This window comes from Telmatherina bonti (genome assembly GCF_933228915.1).
Source record: "Telmatherina bonti genome assembly, chromosome: 2".
Taxonomy (NCBI): Eukaryota; Metazoa; Chordata; class Actinopteri; order Atheriniformes; family Telmatherinidae; genus Telmatherina; species Telmatherina bonti.
In genome coordinates this window covers 32890761-32910429 of record NC_136620.1, presented here as the reverse complement: position 1 = coordinate 32910429, position 19669 = coordinate 32890761, and the positions used below count along the sequence as shown (strand labels likewise).

The 19669-nt window shown below is 36.9% G+C and overlaps 3 protein-coding genes across 3 annotated transcripts in view; 1 reads left to right on the top strand and 2 right to left on the bottom strand.

Moving 5' to 3' along the window:
• Nucleotides 1-5239, top strand: part of shank3a (SH3 and multiple ankyrin repeat domains 3a) — a gene marked incomplete at both ends in the record, with an annotated part of 166955 nt that extends 161716 nt beyond the window's left edge. Inside the window, one exon of the mRNA XM_079260672.1 lies at nucleotides 4681-5239. Coding sequence (XP_079116798.1) covers nucleotides 4681-5239 — 559 coding nt within the window. The remainder of the gene's footprint in view (nucleotides 1-4680) is intronic.
• Nucleotides 5240-12057: 6818 nt separating this feature from the next.
• On the bottom strand, nucleotides 12058-14622 carry rabl2 (RAB, member of RAS oncogene family-like 2). The gene is made up of 8 exons (XM_079249473.1): nucleotides 14196-14622; nucleotides 14058-14087; nucleotides 13881-13960; nucleotides 13690-13769; nucleotides 13144-13255; nucleotides 12881-12978; nucleotides 12590-12673; nucleotides 12058-12447 (listed from the first exon to the last, which is right to left on the bottom strand). The coding sequence occupies exons 1-8, from the start codon at nucleotides 14300-14302 to the stop codon at nucleotides 12367-12369; spliced, it is 672 nt and encodes a 223-aa protein (XP_079105599.1). The 5' UTR covers nucleotides 14303-14622; the 3' UTR covers nucleotides 12058-12366.
• A 1109-nt stretch (nucleotides 14623-15731) lies between these two features.
• cimap1b (ciliary microtubule associated protein 1B) lies at nucleotides 15732-17030 on the bottom strand (the record flags this gene model as incomplete). Its single annotated transcript, XM_079257910.1, has 6 exons — nucleotides 15732-15827; nucleotides 15917-16057; nucleotides 16143-16261; nucleotides 16365-16466; nucleotides 16607-16810; nucleotides 16895-17030. The coding sequence occupies 6 exons, from the start codon at nucleotides 17028-17030 to the stop codon at nucleotides 15732-15734; spliced, it is 798 nt and encodes a 265-aa protein (XP_079114036.1).
• Between the last annotated feature and the right edge of the window lie 2639 nt (nucleotides 17031-19669).

Below are 19669 nucleotides of genomic sequence, written 5' to 3'. Positions count from 1 at the left end.
GTTATGCCCTGCATTCAATCACAAGGAGCCTCTCAAAGGCACATGTGGAGATGCAGTTTAAAGCTTGGTGTTAAACTAAGATATCCACTTGCAATCGCATCACCATTACTCCAGGATGCATGATAGTACCAGCTTTTAAGAGCCTTTGAGGCAAAGTGGTGTTTTTCTGTGTTCTGTAGATCTTTTTTCAGCCCAAACCTGAAAGTAAATTAAAATCCTCTATATTTCTGCAGATGTGAGGACACCGAAGAAAGTAAACCTTAAGGTTATAGAGCACTTTTTTTATTTACTTTTCATAACAAGAGTATAGACTAAGCCCACTAAAATATAACAGCCCTTTTATCCTTTTAATGTGTTTTCCTTTAAACATGATTAGTTACCTTGTTTGCATCATCAGATGAGATCTTTCAAAGCGGGACTGATAGTACTACGCTTTTAAGAAATCATTAGTCCAAGAGATGTACAGTAGTACTAAATTGATGGCTTTGGTCTTCAGTTGAAACTGCTTCTTGTTTCCATAGTTACAGGCATACTTATTGGTCTCCTGATAAATGTTCTTTGTTTCTTACAGTAAACTGCAGTAATCTGTTAGTTTTGTTGAGTATGTGCGTGCATGTATGAATATATATGTGTGTGCGTGTATTGTTGAGAAACTATTGATGCAAACAAGGTAAATTGAGGCATGAATTTCATGAAATATTTTTTCATATCTTACACACTGTCATATTTCAGCTCTGACCGTTGACCCTGCTTGTAGCTGCCCTTCCTGCGTTTCCCCAAAAGTCTCTGTTCAAATAATACACAATACATCCTCATATCCACAGCCCTTTGCATTCATCACTGATATGAACTTAATAAGAAGAGAAATGACGTGTTTTCTTCTTATTACCATCCTTCACTGCAAAGTAATCAGTGATGACCTCAAAGATGCAAAGGGTGTATTCTTAAGAAGTATTTGAACATGACTGAACTACAATGGTGTGTTAGATTAAAACGGCCATCCCATGACTTATGCATTAACATCCATATTTAGGACAAAATTACAAGAGAAAAATGTGTCAAAAGTACAAAAATATCATGAGTAACTGTCACAAATGGTGGGATCTTCTAACTTAATTTCTTAAGATTTGCTTTAGGTGTACAGCAGTCTACTTCATCCAAGCTGTGTTTTATGGCTAAGCAAGTTGAAAGTTATGATCTCATTTTTTTGGTTTTTGTCAGGATGGACATTTTAGTCCTCACATCAGCAGTAGTGAAGTAATCTACATAACGTAAACTTGTGTGTTTTTGTGTTTCTCTTGTTAGAACTTCACCAGCTTAATGTTGTTGTGGAAGTATTCAGGATGGCATTACTGCGTTATTTCTCGCCATAGTTGCATTGGAATATTTTGTAGCTAGTGTAGTTTAATATTTGTAGAGGCATTGTACGCTTCTGTTAGTAGTAGCCATCTGCTAGTAGTTTAGATTCAGACCTATCCCAGTTGTGCATCACCTTGAAAGCCACATGTTTCTGTCATGTCATCTCATCAGTGCTGCACCCCTGAGTCTGGCACTGGGATGTTAACACTGAATCTTCTGAGTGCTGTTGCTTTTGTTTTCATGCACCGTATGAATGCTTAATGTGTTATGTCCTGTTCCTGGAGCAGGCGTTAGCAGTTTCTTCAGTGTGGCGGGGCTCATTGCATTGTTGGTGAAGAGTTTGTTGTTACACTGTAGAGGGGTTGGGGATCCAACATCTATGTTACGATCAAATGTCTTCTAGCAGTGTTTTATTTGTGGTGAACTACTAAGGTTATTCACCCAACCAGTCAGAGGTTTTAATATTGTGGCTGATATGAGTTAATGAAAGGAACTGTGTGAAAGCAGGTGAAATTTAGCCATCAGTCACTGATCTGCACCACAATAACAATTGTGGGTGGAAAAAGGTGACTGTGATATGAAACACAACAAATCACACAACATCCTGCTCGGTTTGGGCTCGCTCTCCCACCATTTCCATCCTGACAGTTAATTGCTTCTGGCTGTGAAAAGATGATCACACACACCATTATTCCTCTCTCTCTCTCTCTCTCTCTCTCTCTCTCTCTCTCTCTCTCTCTCTCTCTTTGCATCTGCATTTTGTTGTTTTTTTCACCTACTGGGGCATTTTACATACAGCATAGTCATCCCAGCACTCTTTATTGTAATGTTTCTCCACCATGTATCCCATCCGGTACCACATTAAAAACCCTCCAAAATCCACACTGCTATATTTTGTCTTTCTTGTATCCACCTTCTGTGTATGATTTCTTTTGGTGGTTTACAAAATCCTGGTTCTCATTTTATTTAATTTTTTCTTTTTGTTTTTCTGTTCTTGGTTGTTTATGTAAACTGCATACCATTTTTTTGTTTGTTTGTTTTTCCAGTGTTTGTGTTGAGGAAGGCCATGGTCCCTCACTTTTTTTTTTTTACATAATTGATTGTGTTTGTTTCTCAAACCTTAGTTAAAAAAAACATTTAATGACTAAATTTATATTTATATACATAGAAATGTATATTAGTACTTCCATGTATGTGCAACAATCGACATTTCTTTGGTTCTTCTGAATAAATGTCTTCCAAAAAGTACAAAAGCAGCTCCAAAAGTCAAGAGACATGTGCCTTCCTTTTATCTGTTCCTTTATGTTTGTTTTCTTTGTGCAGTGTTTTATATGTGAATAAGTGTGCTCATTTCTCTCTCATACAGCCCACTGGTCAGACCTTCCAGTGCTGAAACCTGCTCTGCTGTCTCAGTCATGCTAACACATCAACACAAATGCACACATACACTTTAAAGTTCAACCTATAAGTATACGTGTGACATAGTCACATGTAAACTCGCGCACACACACATAGAAAGCATGTCAAAGAGAGCAGAGTTGGCTGAAGCAGATAATGAGTCTGGTTGGCAGGCTGCGTCTCATGGAGTGATGCTAACATTCTCTCCCATTGCTCTCTCTCTGCTCACCCTGCATGCTCCGCCCTGCTGCTCTGATCTGATTGGTCTAGAACTGACTGTGCGCCCAGGAGGGCAGGACGACTGTGTAAGTGCGCATGGAGCTCATCTCATATCTGTTGGCTCCTTATAGTCTGATCATTTTTTTTCCCCCAGCCTGTGCTGCTAAGCTGCATTTGTTCCTTTACTCTCTTTAGTTTAAAGATCATCCATATCAAAAGTTTCACACACAGGCAGTAGATGGATAAATCTCGCTAACGTGCATGAACCAAACAGACACTATTGTTGTTTACTGTCTCAATTAGCTCTTTCCTCTCTGCGTCTGACTCCTTCCATCAACATAGACATAACCCTTGTGAAAGCCTTAGTCTCTGATCCATCCCGCTTCTTGGCCACTCTTCCTTTGAGTAGAGCACTAATAGTTTGCCTTAAACTGGTTTTATGGTTTTGTCTTTTTTTTTTCTTCATTTTTTTAAAGTGTAGAAGAAGCATAATTTTAATGGTGACATGATATAAACTGGGGTAACTCTTGTTCAGACATCTTCTGTTAAATAATGATAGCTATTTTATGTTAATGCACTTGTTGTTCTGCAGACAATACATGGGAATATCGGTTTAGTTAGTGAGTGATGATTCCTTTTATGGTTGCTGTACCGCAAGAAAGGATGTTTGACCTGAGTTTATTTAATTAAATGAACAGAAGCTTGAGAGACAGATGTCCTTAAAGGTGGAGTATGTAAGATTTTCAAAATTTTCAAAATAAATTAACTAAAATAATAACTACAATCATAATTAGATAGTTCTTTTAAACATGTAGGTTCCATTCTGTCCATATTTGATGTGTTATTAAATTACAAGTTTAATTAATGACAAATACCCTTCTTAAATGTTTGGATACCAGTAAAAAAATGTGCTTTTTGTCATTTGTCAGTAAATAAACTTGTAATTTAATAACGCATCAAATATGGACAGACTGGAACCTACATGTTCAAAAAACTTTCTCATTATGATTGTAGTTATTTTATTAGTTCATTTATTTTGAAAATTTTGAAAATCTTACATACTCCACCTTTAATGGACAACAGTTTAAAGACATATTAAACATTGTCTGTTTCTGTTTCTTGATAATGCAATAACTCATTAAGGGTGTAAGTTTTTTTCTCTTCAAGCAGAGGAGTTGCTTGCAAAAGTTTAGTTTTGACCTTCTTTATGTGAATGTAGACAAATGAATGAGAGTGGGTGTGTGTTTATATCTGTTTGTATTTAAATTCAGTTGTTTCAGTTTGGTAGCACCATAGTTCCGTTGTAAAGAAGAATAACTATTAGATATTGTGACAGCTGTATTTTTTACCATTTGCATTTTTGGTTTCGGAGCATTTCAGGGAGGCTCACAGTACAAGTTAAAGGAAGAAGCATATTTTTTTTAATTGCAGCCGATACTTCCAGCAACGTCAGTGTCAGCAAGTAAGAAAAAAAAAAGAATCAATTTTAATTCAAAGCTCTAGATATTATTTGAAACTCTTGTATTTTGATGTATTAATGAGAAATTAGTTAGATCTTTCTAACAGCCATTAACCTCTGTCCTTTTTGACTACCAGCAGTTTTAACATTTAACCAAATGCTTGGTCTCTTCTGCTTTATATCACTTTTCTAACCTCCTTCTTTCTATTTTAACAATTCTGAAAACATCTCTGTTTCTCCACCAGACTTTTCAGCAGCCTAGGTGAGCTCCACACCATTTCTCAGAGAAGCTATGGAACCACATACACCATCCGCCCTGGTAGCCGTTACCCCGTCACCCGGCGCACCCCAAGCCCAGGCTCACCTGATCGAGGTGACCCCCTTGGACGATTCTCAAGCTTCGGTCTGCCCACCTCACCGACCACACCTCCACAGACCATCCTTAAGTCGTCTAGTCTCAGCTTGCCGCAGGAGCCTAAAGAGGTGCGCTTTGTAATGAGGAGCTCCAGCGCACGTTCCCGCTCTCGCTCCCCTTCACCTTCCCATTCTCCTGGGTTAGGCTCACCACTTTTAGCCCTCCGGCCCTTTCACCAAAAACCTCTACACCTTTGGAACAAGTACGACGTTGGAGACTGGCTGGAGAGCATCAATCTGGGAGAGCACAGAGCAGGGTTTCAGGAACATGAAATTGAAGGCTCTCATCTCCCCGCTCTAACCAAGGATGACTTTGCAGAGCTGGGAGTGACACGAGTCGGGCACCGCATGAACATTGAACGAGCACTAAAACAGCTGCTAGAAAGCTGACCCCTGCCCTGAGACAGAGCAACAGACGGAGGGACATGAAGACAGATTGATGCAGAGCTGATAAAAGAAGAAAAGTAATAAGGACTGTTCCTCTTTTACTCCAGCTGCTTTTATGTTCAGTACTAAAAATGCTCACCTGTGGTCCATAGCGGCACTTCAGACCCTGCACTTGGCACTGGACAGAAGAGGATGAGTCAATAATTCACCCCCCCACCCCCCTGCTCAGCCCTTACTGTATGGCCTATTGTCTTGCCTGCAACCAATTAGATCAGACCTCAGTATGATATCTGGTATTTCTTTTTGAAGGAGAACCACACAAGCTCAAATGACATCATTTGGTTTGTTAGAAATTCAGTCGTTTCCTCAATAACACACTCATTTTCTCACTATTTTCTCTACCTCTCTCCCCCAATCTATAAGGCCTCTAAAAGCCTTCAGCAGTCTGAGTAAAGGAGGAAGAGGAGGAGGAAGAGTTTTGGTTCCAAGCATAAAGCTCAGTTGCCTTTCAAAATATTTATACGAAAATCAACAATGACGAACACAGGGCTATGGAAATAGGCCTGACGCAGCTCTGAAAAGGTGTGTCTTCTGTGTACCCGCTGTTATTTTTAAACTGAAGACTTTAGAGCCCAGAGGTGGAGCTCCACAAAGTAAACGACAGGAGACAACCCCTCTGCCTTGGTACCCAGACTGTGCTATCTATTATATTTGGAGAATGTTTAACCAACACTCGTGGCTTTTTTCATAATCAATTTTTTTGTTTTTCCAAAGGGAATATTATATAAATAGGTATTATATAAAATAATATATATGTATCTAAATATAGCCTTCAGAAGAAAAGACAATGTTGCAAAATGAAATGTTATAAATGAATCTGCGCCTGTTTTTTTTTTGTTTTTTTTTTAGATAGAAAGAAGAAAGAAATCTTGAAATTTATTCCACTGATAGTTTATTCATTTCTACCAATTATATATATATATATATATATATATATATATATATATATATATATATATATATATATATATATATATATATATATACATATATATATATATATATATATATATATATAAATATATATATATATATATATATATATATATATAAAAATATATATATATAAATATATATACATATATATATATATATGTATATATATTTATATATATATATATGTGTATATATATATATATATATATATATATATATATATATATATATATATATATATATATATATATATATATATATATATATATATATATATACATATATATATATATATATAAATATATATATACATATATGACAAGAAAAAAAGGTCATATTTCTTGAACTGTAGCATGAAGAGTTGAATCATGTTTTGGAACGTTTGTCGTTTGTGTTTATTTTCTTACAGTCTTCCGTCATACTAAAGGGCATCCCGTAATGTGAGGCTAAGATCCCAGCTGGCACCCATCCCTCCTGCCTCTGCTACAGATCTCACTGTCTCATTTTAATAACTTACTATGAGGGCTGCTATTGAGCCAGCTGACTGGTTAAAAGAAGGGTCCTCATTGTTTATAACTCAGGGATGGAAAATAAAGGCACCTGCACATCATTTTTGGAGGTTGCTTTAATAATAAATATTTAAATGCTTATATTCAAGTACAAACCAACATCACATTTTGTAAAATGGTTAGTATAAGTATGATTTCCATCCCTACGACCCCTGGTAGTTCCTCTCTGGCCACCTGTCACAAGGTTCGGTACTGTAACAGTCAGCAGAGTCTGAAATGCCACAGCAGGAAGTGTAGTTCTTCAGGCTGTGGGGATGGGAAAGCTCGTTGAAGGTCTTAAAGAAAATTCAGTATTTTACAACCTGACAGTGTGGCTGCTTCCCTTTATCTCTACCTTTGTCTTAGTGAGTGAAACATTATCACACGGTGGCAGCCAGAGCTCTTTGAATAAGCCTCAGGTTGTAAAACTAAAAGAAGCTGAATTTTTCTTTAACAATACACATCTACAATTGTACTCAAATGCTCTGCTGGCAGTAAGAAACAGAGAGTTTTATTCACGCAACAAAAGAAAAACTAACATTTGGGCAAAGCTGGTCTCTGACAGCACGCCAGGAAATGTTCATTACCACGAATATAATCTTCAGCTCATCCGAAGCATTCGGTCAGAATGCCAGGGCTCTTTCCCTTGGCAAAAAAGTTGCGTGCACTTTTCCTTTCTTTTTTTGCTAGCAGTTTGGAAAAGCAGCTGGTGAATAAATCGCTCTGTCTGGATTGTAGGAATAGCACTCACTGCCTCACTTTGACCTCACTGATTATTTTATGTTTGACTTCAGCGTTATGATCAGATTCATCTACACATTAAGTTCTTATTGTTCTTTTCCTGTTGTTGATGTGTTACCCCCGGCCACTATGGCTAGATTTTGTAGCGTGTGGAACATGATACTTAAATATTTCAATCATTTGAATATTAGAGTGACAGAAAAAAAAAAAGAGAAAAAATATCCTGTCCATTACAAACACACCTACACTTGTAAAAATGAACAAACAACAGATATTTGCTTTTTTTATTCACAAGCAATGTACATATGATAGATTTCATATAAATTTTTGAAAAACTAAAACTATATAGATATATATATATGAATGTTTGGCATATATGCATAGTTAACCACCTGTGGAAAAGGTGAGCAGATTTTATTCTTTCTATGAACTCTTGAACTTTTGAACTCTGAACTATGAACTAGGGGATGATTTGCACAAAACAAGGTGACAAGGTGCTAACATAAAAGCCACCCATCATCCAAGCGCATCTGGATTCCCTGAATCTCTCTGTGTGGTTGTTCCTCTTCACTGTGTGTTTGACGGTGTGTGTATGTGTGCAAATGCTTGTTTCCATTTTTGTGTATTTGTTCAGGAGCGAGACAATAAGAATGTGTGCGACAGTGAGAGTGTGGTTCATTTTTAGGGTTTACATCTAAGGAGTTAGTCCACTATAGCCTTACTGTACCATCAGAGATTGCCGGCAGTGGCTGTGTCACACAAACACACACACACACATACGCACACACACAAACAGAAAAAAAATGCACACATGTATTCATCTTCAAGAGTGAAGCTCATCGTTCTGCTTACTTGTTTTGTACTGAGTGACGTCTTAAAAAAAGCGGATCCTTCCGCCAAAGAGGGAGAGACAGACAGAGACAGCTTTCTGTTGCTAGTCATGATAAAAAAAAAAAATAAAAAAAAAAGCAACTCACCTTGTAATTGTGTAGGTAAAGCTTTATGCTGTGTCACTGTTCTCTACACCCAACCCCAGATGGCATTTGCGGCCCCCAACCTCCACTCTGTATGGCAGCACTCCTTTTTCCTTTTTCAGACCTTCAGTTTCTGAGTTTTGGTTATGCTGTATGAGGTGATCCAGTGAGGAACAAACAACACAAAGGAAAAATGTGCCAAAAAGTAACTTTTAAATGTATATTTGTCTTACCTTTAGGACTATCATAGTTACAGCATTCTTAGGCTGTTAGATAATATAACAATATGGTGCCATCTCCTGGGAATCTTGAGAACAACAGACTATTTGTTTGATCCTGCTGTATTTCCCTGCCCGTGGAACTACAGTCTTTGTTATTACTTTGTAAAGAAGCGGGCTATATGTATGTCTCTATATATATTCAAGTATGTATAAACATATATATAGCCTGTGTTTAAATATATTTGCATTAACATTTCTCTTTCGATTTTGTGACACAGTAATGCATTCGCTTGATTTGACTGAATAAGGTTTTTGTTCCCAGAGAAACAAAACTTTTGAGGGTTGAAAATGTTCAGTCTGATCTCAGACACAGGCTGGCCTGGTTAGAGGAATCAACACTGTAGTGAATACTGGTTGGCTTGTTGTGTATTTTACTACGAATAAAAAGTGCAAAATGAGCAGTGTGTAACAGATATACACATCATTTAGGTCAGTTAAGTTCAGCAAGAGTTTTCTTTGTCTTATTTCTTAATCAACAAAGCACAATCTACACATTGTAGGAGGAACAGTGTGACCTTTTTAAAAACCCACTGGTAGCTGGTGAGCCACTGGAACCAGTGATCTTATCATCAAAAGTTTTATTTTTCTTTTGCTGTTGATTTTCTTTTTTTTTTTTTTTTTCTTCTTGTTTGCACTGTGAAGTTTAGAATGGTGGACGTATCACTGCAACGCCTCAGCCTTGTCTCACACATGAACTTCCCCTTATCAACAGCCGGTAACCAGGCAACTCGTCCATGACTGCGCTCACTCCGTACACATGTATTAGAAAATCCTTCTACATCCATAAAAAAGTACAAGTTAAGAAACAAGTTAACCAGAAGCTACCTAGTATTCCTCAAGCTAACAGAATAAGGGTGATAGTAGAGACTGAGGCAAGATCTGAGATGTTGCCCAGGATATCTCCACCTCAGAGATATATGTTTGTTATATTATGTAATAAATTTATAATTAAACATGAAGTGTGTCATGTTTTTGTTCGTGCTTTGGTGTGTACCATATGTAAAAATGTGTTGCTCATAAACCAAATGAAATTTCTCTTCATAGAAAGAACTTTTAACTTTTTAATCAGTTAACAGCTTTATAGTGAAAGATGTACATGATGACATGATGTCTGCAAGGAGGGACACAGCTAATCTGATACCATTAAACCAGTTTAACACATGAAGATTTAGACATTGATATACACAATTTCCCGTGACAGACAATATCCAAATAGACAATTTACCTATATGTTGTTGGATTTAATTATATATTCTGTTATATTCAATTCAACCCATCCTCCTCTGCTTTTAAATATTCTAAAAGTCATCATTTTGACTAACATCTAATACATTAATCAGATTATTGGGTTTAATTTGTTCACAGTCATCATTGCAAAAATCCTTACAATGTAACTTTCATAGTTTCTTCTGTTTTAAAAAGTAACTTTAATAAGTTTATTATCGGTTTCACAGCTTCTAAATAAGGACTCCATACACAGTTTTCGAAGCAGTGTGAATTACACTATATATCTGAGTGATTAAATTATTGATGTCTGTTTTCCTCAGTTTTTAATGAAGTCGGAAAAAAGACATTAAATTATTTAATAGAGTGTAATACTGACACACTGTTAAGCACAAACAAGCAAAAAATGACATTTACTGCATTTTCTGATACAATTGTCCTTCTTAAGCTTACAAAAGCATGACGTCAAAACTGGGGGTATTAAACTCATTTTATGTCAGCGGCTACATTCAGCAGAAATTGATTTTAAGTGCTGGATCACTGAAATAACGGCACAATAACATATAACAAGCGTAAGCTTTAAATTTCCCATTTGGCTTGGTTGCAAAGAAGTACATAAACATTTATCAAATGTTTAAATTGAATTAACCATCCATTTAAAAAAATCGTCTGAGTTTTGGGCAGCTTCATCAATAATCTTACATTACTTTATCATTCATACATGCATTAGAACTTACTAAGAATGGTTAGTGCACAAAATCTTTAGAATAACTTGTCAGAAGCCAGAAGTTTCTTCAGTGCACATACCTGTAGGTTACCACATCTGTAATTCTGAAAACCAGATGTGACTCACCTCCAAATACAAACTGAACTTGGGTGTAGTAAGAAAGATTTCAAGATATAAAAATAATTTCCCTTGTAAATGTTTCACAGGAAACAAAAACATGCGGCAAATTTGGGATTGCAGTTAGTTAGTTCAAAAAGAAAAATGCAGTAAACATCTACTGTCATTTTCACATTTGCCATTTTCATCCTGCAGGCCAGACTGGACCCTGGGCAGTATGGGGAGACCTCTGATCTGAACAAACGTGAACTCTGGAGGAAAAACGGTTGGACATAAAGTAGGTTTGATAGCGACCCATCTAAATGTTAAACATGCAGATTATGCAAGTTTGATTTTGCCCTGTGTTGCTGCCAGTATCACAGGGAGAAAACTGGATTCAGTTAATCCATTTTCCCAACATGTCCTATCAATTACTACATAAGAACATGGTTTTAAACTACTGAAAACCTGAAGACTGACTTTCACCCAGTAAAGCCAAAAGTATCATATTTGATATACATAATTTCTGAGATGTTTTGCATCACTTCATGGTAAAAACTTGGTTCAAAATCTTGTAGAACACAATCTGATATTTGTCTTCTGCCCTCTCATTGACACCAGGAAGCCAAGGATCACACTGTAACAATTTTGAAATATTACATCATGGTAAATATCCCCCTCAAAAAATGATTAGTTTGTAATAGGGCCAAGTAAAGCTCATTTAAAAAATTGGACTTTCTTACCATTTTTTTCATGGGTCAGGCTTTAAAGGGTTAAAAGGCAGGACCTTTTAAATCAAACAAGTTTGATATAAATAAATGTTAAAGCTGCTTATTCAGATACCCAAAAGCTGAGCCAAACCTTTGCCTCCCTGAGTATCTTCTTGTGTGTGACTGGCAGCTGTACCTCATAAAATGCTGATGTTCAGTTGACTATGCTGTATCACAGCAAGAAGGACAGAGTCAAGATAACAATTTGTTTTATGGTACATTAAGTTTTCCTTTATAGGATGCTAAAAAAAACAAACTGAATTTACATAATAAAATTAATGCAAGTAAAGTAGCCTACAGATGCAGCCGCGGGCTGGCACTGAAAACCACACTACACACAAACACTGAGAATAGCAGCGAATACAGCGTTTTATCGTACACTCTTTGCTGTGTCAGCCTTATGACACATGCTTCATCAAAAATGCTTCACATTCTTATAACATAAAGTAATTCTTTCCATACTCAAAACATTCTACAATATAATCATAGATAAATGATGAGACTAAAGAAGACTGAAACTGATGAACATCACAAACCCCAACCACTCCACTATGCTGATTTTCCTGCCAATTGAAAACTTGTCCAAACTATTGTGCACCTTCTTCCAGGACAAGAGTTACAATTCCATCATTTACAAATGAAGAATTACAGAAAAACAACTGATGACCTATTGACAGTTCCACTGAAGGCAAATCAGAGACCTCTGACACTGATTTATAGCAGGAGATAAACATGAGATGACCTGCTGATTTTGATGCCCCGTATAAGATCTGTCAAATCAGCTGTGGGCTCTCTGCTTTCAGTCCATCCTCCTCTGCTTCTGAGTTCTCCTCTTTCTTCTCCAATTCAAAATTCTGTGAGGGATTTGTTACAGAAGATCAGTGAACACATCTGCATCCGTGTTTACACACCTTATTTTGGCTATAAATTGCATTTTTCACATGGAAAATATCTGATCAAGAAAAAGAGTTGCATAATCAAAATAGAGAGATATACCTCTAATTCCTGCATTACTTCATCCATGAAGTCACTGGGGTTCTGCTTGTAGTCTACGGCTCTCTTAATCATCTCTCTGAACATCTGTTTGTGGAATTAGGATCACAAGTATCAGCACACATTCTGAGAAGTACAGATGATTCCTAAATTATGTTTAGTTTTTAGCTTCTTAAACCTGAACTGTCAATCATTTTACAGCTTGAAGTTAAATTCAAAATACTCATGCATAGAAATGCAGGAAAAAATTTGCCATGGATCATTGTTTCTGAAACAAACCAAACACACTCAAACCTTCACTACATTGGTCCCATCAGCTGCAGAGACAAAATAAAATGGCAGCCCTTGTTTCTTCCCAAAGTTGAAGCTCCTCTGTGTCACTTTCATATCGGCTGCAGATGAGCGAAAACAAGCATGCTTAAATGTGCACATTTAAAGTCAACTTCTCTGATAAAGCAAGAAATAAAAGGATTTCTTTAAACCACAACAAATTATACCACACATCCAGTTCCAGTTGTATTTCACATCTACATATTAAAAGTGAAAACTAGACTCACCATCAATTTTGTTGGCAACCACACAGCAGGGTATTTCAGGTCTGTACTCCCTTAGTTCCTTGTACCAGTTGACTAAATTCTTATATGTGATCTTCCTTTGAACATCAAAAACCTGACGGAAAAGTTAGTTTTTAAATGAGTTTAGCTTGTTTTTTGTAACAGCAAGGCAACTCAAAACATTATAGGAACAGTTTTGTTCCATCTGCAGCAGTCCTCCTTGATAAAATTTAGGATTTTAAATAATTTTTTGATCTATCAATATAACTTTTGATTGATTTTTGACTTTGCAAGCCATTGCGAATGTCAGAATGTCTGTTTATGTGTCTATTTTATTTACTGTCTTCTGTGATACCAAACATGAAATCTACCTATGGGTACAAATAAAGTCACCTGAACCTGAACTCCACAAATCAACCCAGAAATTTTGTAATGAAACACTGTTTACTTCCCAGTTTAACTATCACTGTCTTCATGTTATTTTAACTGATAACAGATGGTTTAAAATGCATACAGCTGGATTCAGCTGGATTTTAGAGTGTGTCTTACCATAATGCATGCATGTGCTTTGTGGTAATATGAGGGATGCATGCTTTGAAACCTCTCCTGACCAGCAGTGTCCCAGAAATCTGTAGATATATATAGACAAAAACATCACTTACAGACAATTTCCAGCTGGAATGTAAAAGATTATTTTCTCTACTCAATTGCAACAGATCAATATGGGGGAAAAGTCATACCAACTGCAACCATCTTGTTTCCTACATTTGCTGTGTGTTTATAAAGAGTCAAAGCATAGGTTGACAACTGCTGGGGACGACTACAAGAAGTGTTAAGGATTTCAGAAAATATTAACTACAAAAAGGAAAAACACAGACGATAGATCATCTTGACTGTCTAAGGCTGCTAAAGGATACTATTCATCCAGAAGAAATCTCTCCATCAACCTGTCAGAGAAGGACATGAAGTGTCAAGACAACCCAGAATAAAACATAATGGAAAAATTAATTACAGTTAAATTACATTAATTACAGTAAATTACAGCTAAAACTCACTTTGATTTGCCAACTGCACTGTCTCCAAGACAGATGATTTTAACTTGTTCGTCTGCATCGTATTTCTTCTGGTCCAGTTCAGGAATATCGCCAACATCCTCGGCCATGTTTCTCTGCTTCTTTTCTGATTTATTTCTACAAACACCTGAGAAAGTGAAGCTCCAGCAGGAGTTTTTTTACTGGTTTGCTACTAACAAACCAGTTAGCTAGCTTACCACTGGCTAGCTTACCTTAACATCTTGTGGTTTTGCGCTCTCTTTTTAAAATCCCTCCCTGAACTGGGTTCTTGGCTTTAAATTTGATAATATCCTTGAATCCAACAACAGCAGAGATACCGTCATTGGTAACATTTATCTAGCTAAAGTCTGCTCGGAGTATTTCCACTCCGAGCAGCAGAAGGACCACGAGTCTAGAGCCGCTAAGGGAATTAGCCATGACTGCACCTGTTCATGTCGGCTGGCTGTCATACAGGGAAAAGGAAAAGGTAGGAGATTGTCTTCACTTATCTAGAGACAGAAATAGTAAATGGTTGTAGATGCGCGATGTCCCAAACGAGTTTCGTTTCTATGCAACGGGGACGCCTGCAGGACCACGGGCTGTATGAGCGTGTCCTGAAATGTGCCTGTCTGAAATGTTCAACATCCCGGATTAATTCAGTTAAATTCAATTCAGTTCAATTCATTTCAACTTTATTTATATAGCGTCAAATCACGGAAATGCCATCTAAAAAAAAAAAAAAAAAAAAAAAAAAAAAAAAAAAAACACAATGAAAGCCAATTCATAATAGCCTATATAAGGAAACCAACAGATTGAGTAGGATGCTCCAACTCAATCTCCCATCCTGAGCAAGCACACTGGCGACAGTGGGAAGGAAAAACTCCCTTTTAACAGGAAGGAAACCTCCGGCAGAACCGGCTCAAGGACAGGCAGCCATCTGCCTCTGCTGTGTGGGGGGAAGAGGACAGAAAGACAACAGACAACAGGAACTGCTAATCCCAGCCAGGGAGTTTATATTGTTTGACATGGTTGGTGGTGTTTTTCTTCCTTCCTTCTTTCCTTCCTTCCTTCCTTCCTTCCTTCCTTCCTTCCTTCCTTCCTTCCTTCCTTCCTTCCTTCCTTCATTCATTCATTCATTTATTTATTTACAGTTTTCTGGTAACAAAGACAGTATGTTGTAATTGCTTATGGTTAAGTTAAGTTATGGTTAAGTTATATGTTGTAACAATAATCTTTATTTTTGTCTCAAAACATGTGGCAAAAAACTTAAAACATTCCTTTCAGAAAAACATATATATTTTAAAAATAACATATCTATTTCATGATAATATATGTAACATACATATAAAATACAACCTATCAAAATTAATTGCATACAAATCTGCATTTGTGTTATGAATTGATTTGCTTCATGTCAGAATTAACAGTGTACATTAATAACATGGCATGAAAAAAGTGTGCAATGGTTACAGCAACAAAATACAAATTTAATAATATAGAGAAGGGTTTTTTTCATGCTTTATTGAGAGTAGCTGTTTCTTAGTATGAATCCATATTTGGAACGAGTGGTGAAATGTATTGTGAATGGCGCAATCCAAAGGTGAAGCTTGGTGCTTTTGCTTTTGTCAAAGTGACCTAGGAGGAAAAACAGAGTTAAGAAAGGAACAGTGATGTTAAGAAAGTGTAATATCTGGCCCTTTTTGACCCAACAATGTGTTTCTTACCCGCTCAGGATAATGTGCTCCTGGACCTGGTTTATCTAAAGTCTTATTGGAAACAAAATGGCATCCTCCCATGCTGTACTGCGGAGGATTGTATTGATAGACACCAGGGTCCACAGCTTTGTATGCAGCTGGGCCAGGAGTCTGGAGGGGAAGCAACAGCACAGATTACAATGATTAATCAAGATTTAAAGTCTCTTACGCTGTTTTAGTAAGAGCTTATATGTACATTTTGTCTGTCCTCATAGAAGCTCCCGATTTGTCTGCGGCTGCAGAGTGAGAAGGAAGGAGCTGAAGGTGAGACCACATTAGGCCCCAGCATGGGAGGTAGCGTGTAGGTGGCTGGACCTGCAGAATGAGCACCAGATGATAGTAGTGATCTGTTTTCAGATGTAAAACTCTCTTAAACCCCATCTTCCTTTAGAAAGTAGACACTAAATATATGCTTTACCTGGTATTTGGTTATTGAACTCGTTTTGGTTCCTCCCAAAGAGAGGAAAAGCAGGAGCAGAGCGGAAGATCAACTTTTCTGATTTCTCTGGAGAGTAATGCCCTGAGACATCAAAAAGTTACATAAAGACTCTCTATACAGATAAAGAACTTGCTTTATGGGATCACATGATTATAATTATTCAGGTTTCTGTGTGCTTCAGGAAAATCTGTTAGTGTGGTGCACTGGCTAGCCTCACTGACCTGGTCCAGGGGCTTGGAATGGCTCTAGCTGCTTGGGGCGGCTGCCAAGTGAGAATGCAGGTGCGCTATTTCTGCCCCATTGGTTGACGTTGGAGGGAATCTGATATTTTGGTCCAGGGGAGCAGTTAGTATTTAGCTCCACATAACGCCCACCAAAGGAGAACACTGGTGCTTTCCATTTAGTGGGATCATGATGAGTGACGCCTTTATGAGGGGACAAGAGCATCCATGTTACTTACTGAAGCCATTAACATTGCTGTCAATGTAAAATAGCTCTTTTTGCTTTACCTGTGAGTGCAGGCAGCGCATACTTAGGCCCAGGGCTACTGTAGAAGGCAGCGATAGGCCCTCTTGGCTTGTGGGGCCTCCAAGTTCCAACCCAAGGTTCTTTATTAGGTACTGTCTTGGTAGATTGTTTTTGCATTATCTTGGATTGACTTTTAAGTAGAGACAAAAGAACCACATAAAGGATTTACAAATACACTTGTGAAACGAGCAATTTTAAAATGTGGCATCCTTTTAGAAGAAGTTGGCATATTACTCCCTCATGGAGTTATCACTTTTTTCACTGGAATTTTAGTTCATATTAGAAATGAGAAAAGCTAACAGGTGTGACTTCTGCTTGAAATATTGTTGTTTTAACTTGTCTTTAGATTGTATGCTGCGGAAACCAGGAATGATTAAAACAAACTCTCTTAAGAGATGTTGTAAAGATTGATTTTGTTGGTATAGAAATACACATCAGCAGGTAGTGAGTGTTTCTTCTGGGTTTAAGTCAGTAGAAATGCACTGTAAACTAATATTTTTAACAGATATAAACTATTATAGTAAATACAGTGACAGTAAAACTAGCTTGACACTCTGTAATACCATTGTTTATCATTTTAATGGCTATTTAAAAGCAAAAGGCTAAATAAGTGAATTCACTGCTTGATGAAAATCAGTACACAGTTTAAACGATACAAAAAGCCTTTATGCTATACTAAAACCCTGTCATACAACTACAAAATGTTGATCAACTGTGCATAAATATTTAAAATAAAATGTATTATGCCCATAAAGTTTTTTTTACCTTATCAAGTTCTCGGTCCAGCTGCCAGTGTTTTGTCTCAGGCTTTGTTCAAAGAATTCAGCATGTGTACTGAACCCAAACAGATTGTTAAACACTTGCCAACATCACTATGACAACGTTGTCATGGAGACGGTCTTTTGACAGACATGCTCAGTAATATGAATTTATGCAGACAAAGTTAAAAAAAAAACAAAACAAGTATTGTGCTGATGTGAATAATGTATTAAGCATGAAAGGCTGAAAGTAGACACACTGTAGACACACATTTAATATGCTAGGACTGAAATATTGAAATTGACTAAAAAAAAAGTCAATTATTAATCAGCATATGTTCATATGTTTGAGTTGACCGGCTTCTTTTCAAGGTTGATAAACTCTGTAGTTCTACAGGTAAATAAGGCAAGAGTCGTTTTTCTTTTCTTAAAGGTTCACATGATTTTCAGACTTCTTGTCATATGAGAGGATTTGAATCTGAAGAATAAATAATCTTGAACTGATTTAAACAAAGAATTTGACTTCATAGCAACTGGTCAGAACGAGCAAAACAGGTGAAAAAATTTCACTAATGTAAACCCAAAAATGCACACTGTTCCCTAAATATTCCATCTTAAAGATATACTCCTACTTCTTAGAGATTGGCACATTTTCACATAACTTCTGGCCAACTGTGAAGTGTGGTAACAAATCCAAACACATTTCAAGCAACAAAGCAAAAGGAGTGTGTAAAAACTTAGTGCACCCTCACTTCTTTATTTTTCCTGGTGTTCAGAGAAGGTTAAAGTGGGTCTTTTTTAGGGCCTTTTGTACTCCTTTTTATACTGCACCTTCATGGAGTAATTTTAAAAAATAAGGCAAAAATCTGTAAACTTCAAGTTATGTAATGATTGTCTGCGTATTCTTCTGGGGAAATCAAGATGGCATAGTGCTCGTGAACTTTTCTGCAATAGCTAGCTTATCACATTTCATGCTCTTTTGAGACGATTGATGTTTAAATAAATATGTCATCTTAATAGATCTTGTGGTGGGATTATCAGAAGGTTCACCCAGCCTGCATTCAGTACTATGAGATATCAGTCTGCTATGTGGAAACACTGATACAAATGCCTTTTTTTAAATATGTTTTTATGTCTATACTTTTTGTTTTTTGTTTTTTTTAATGGGCCGAGAGTCTGAATAAAGACAGAGAAGCTTTTTTTTCTTTTTTTTTTTTTTTTAAATTGGAACTTTAATTTAAGTAAGACCTCTATAAAAGTGAAAGTTATAAGGGGTTGGTGGTCTGGATCATTCTGGTTATTTAATACAATGCTGATAACATTAGTAATCATATTAGAGAAGCTACTGTTGTTGCCCATCAACCTGGGAAGGGTTTTAAGACCATTTCCAAATATTTTGCAAACTATCATTCAACAAAAGGTTATACATTAGCTAAAAATAAGATTGTTCCTTCTAGGAGTGGACATCCAGGCAAGTTCACTCCAAGGTTGGATTGTGCAGTCCACAGAGAAATTAGGGGGGAAAAGGCCCTGCTTTTTAATCTTCTTTAGTAGATTTACTAGAGGCCATATTTCAGCAATCAGGGACATCTGGTAGATGAAAAACCACAAATAAACAGAACACTTTGCATCAGTTGTCAAGCATAGTGGTGGAGGAGCGAGGAAGTAGTCATTAAGTTGAACTTCTCTGTATATTAAAGTATTCATGGGTCAAAAGTGTGCATCTACACATAATGCAGCAGAATAAGTCCAAACACGGCAGAAAATCTGCAACAGATTGGCTGACAAAAAAAAGAATCAGGGTGTAACAGTGACCCAACAAAGTCCAGACCTCAACCTGATTGGAGGTGCTGTAGTTGGACCATAAGAGAGCTGTGCATAAACTACTACATGAAAACTTCAATGCTCTAAAGCAAGACTGCAAAGACAGCCAAGTTGACCAACAATTCTTTTGTAGGGATGAGAGATTATTAAGGTCATACAGAAAACAGTTGCTTT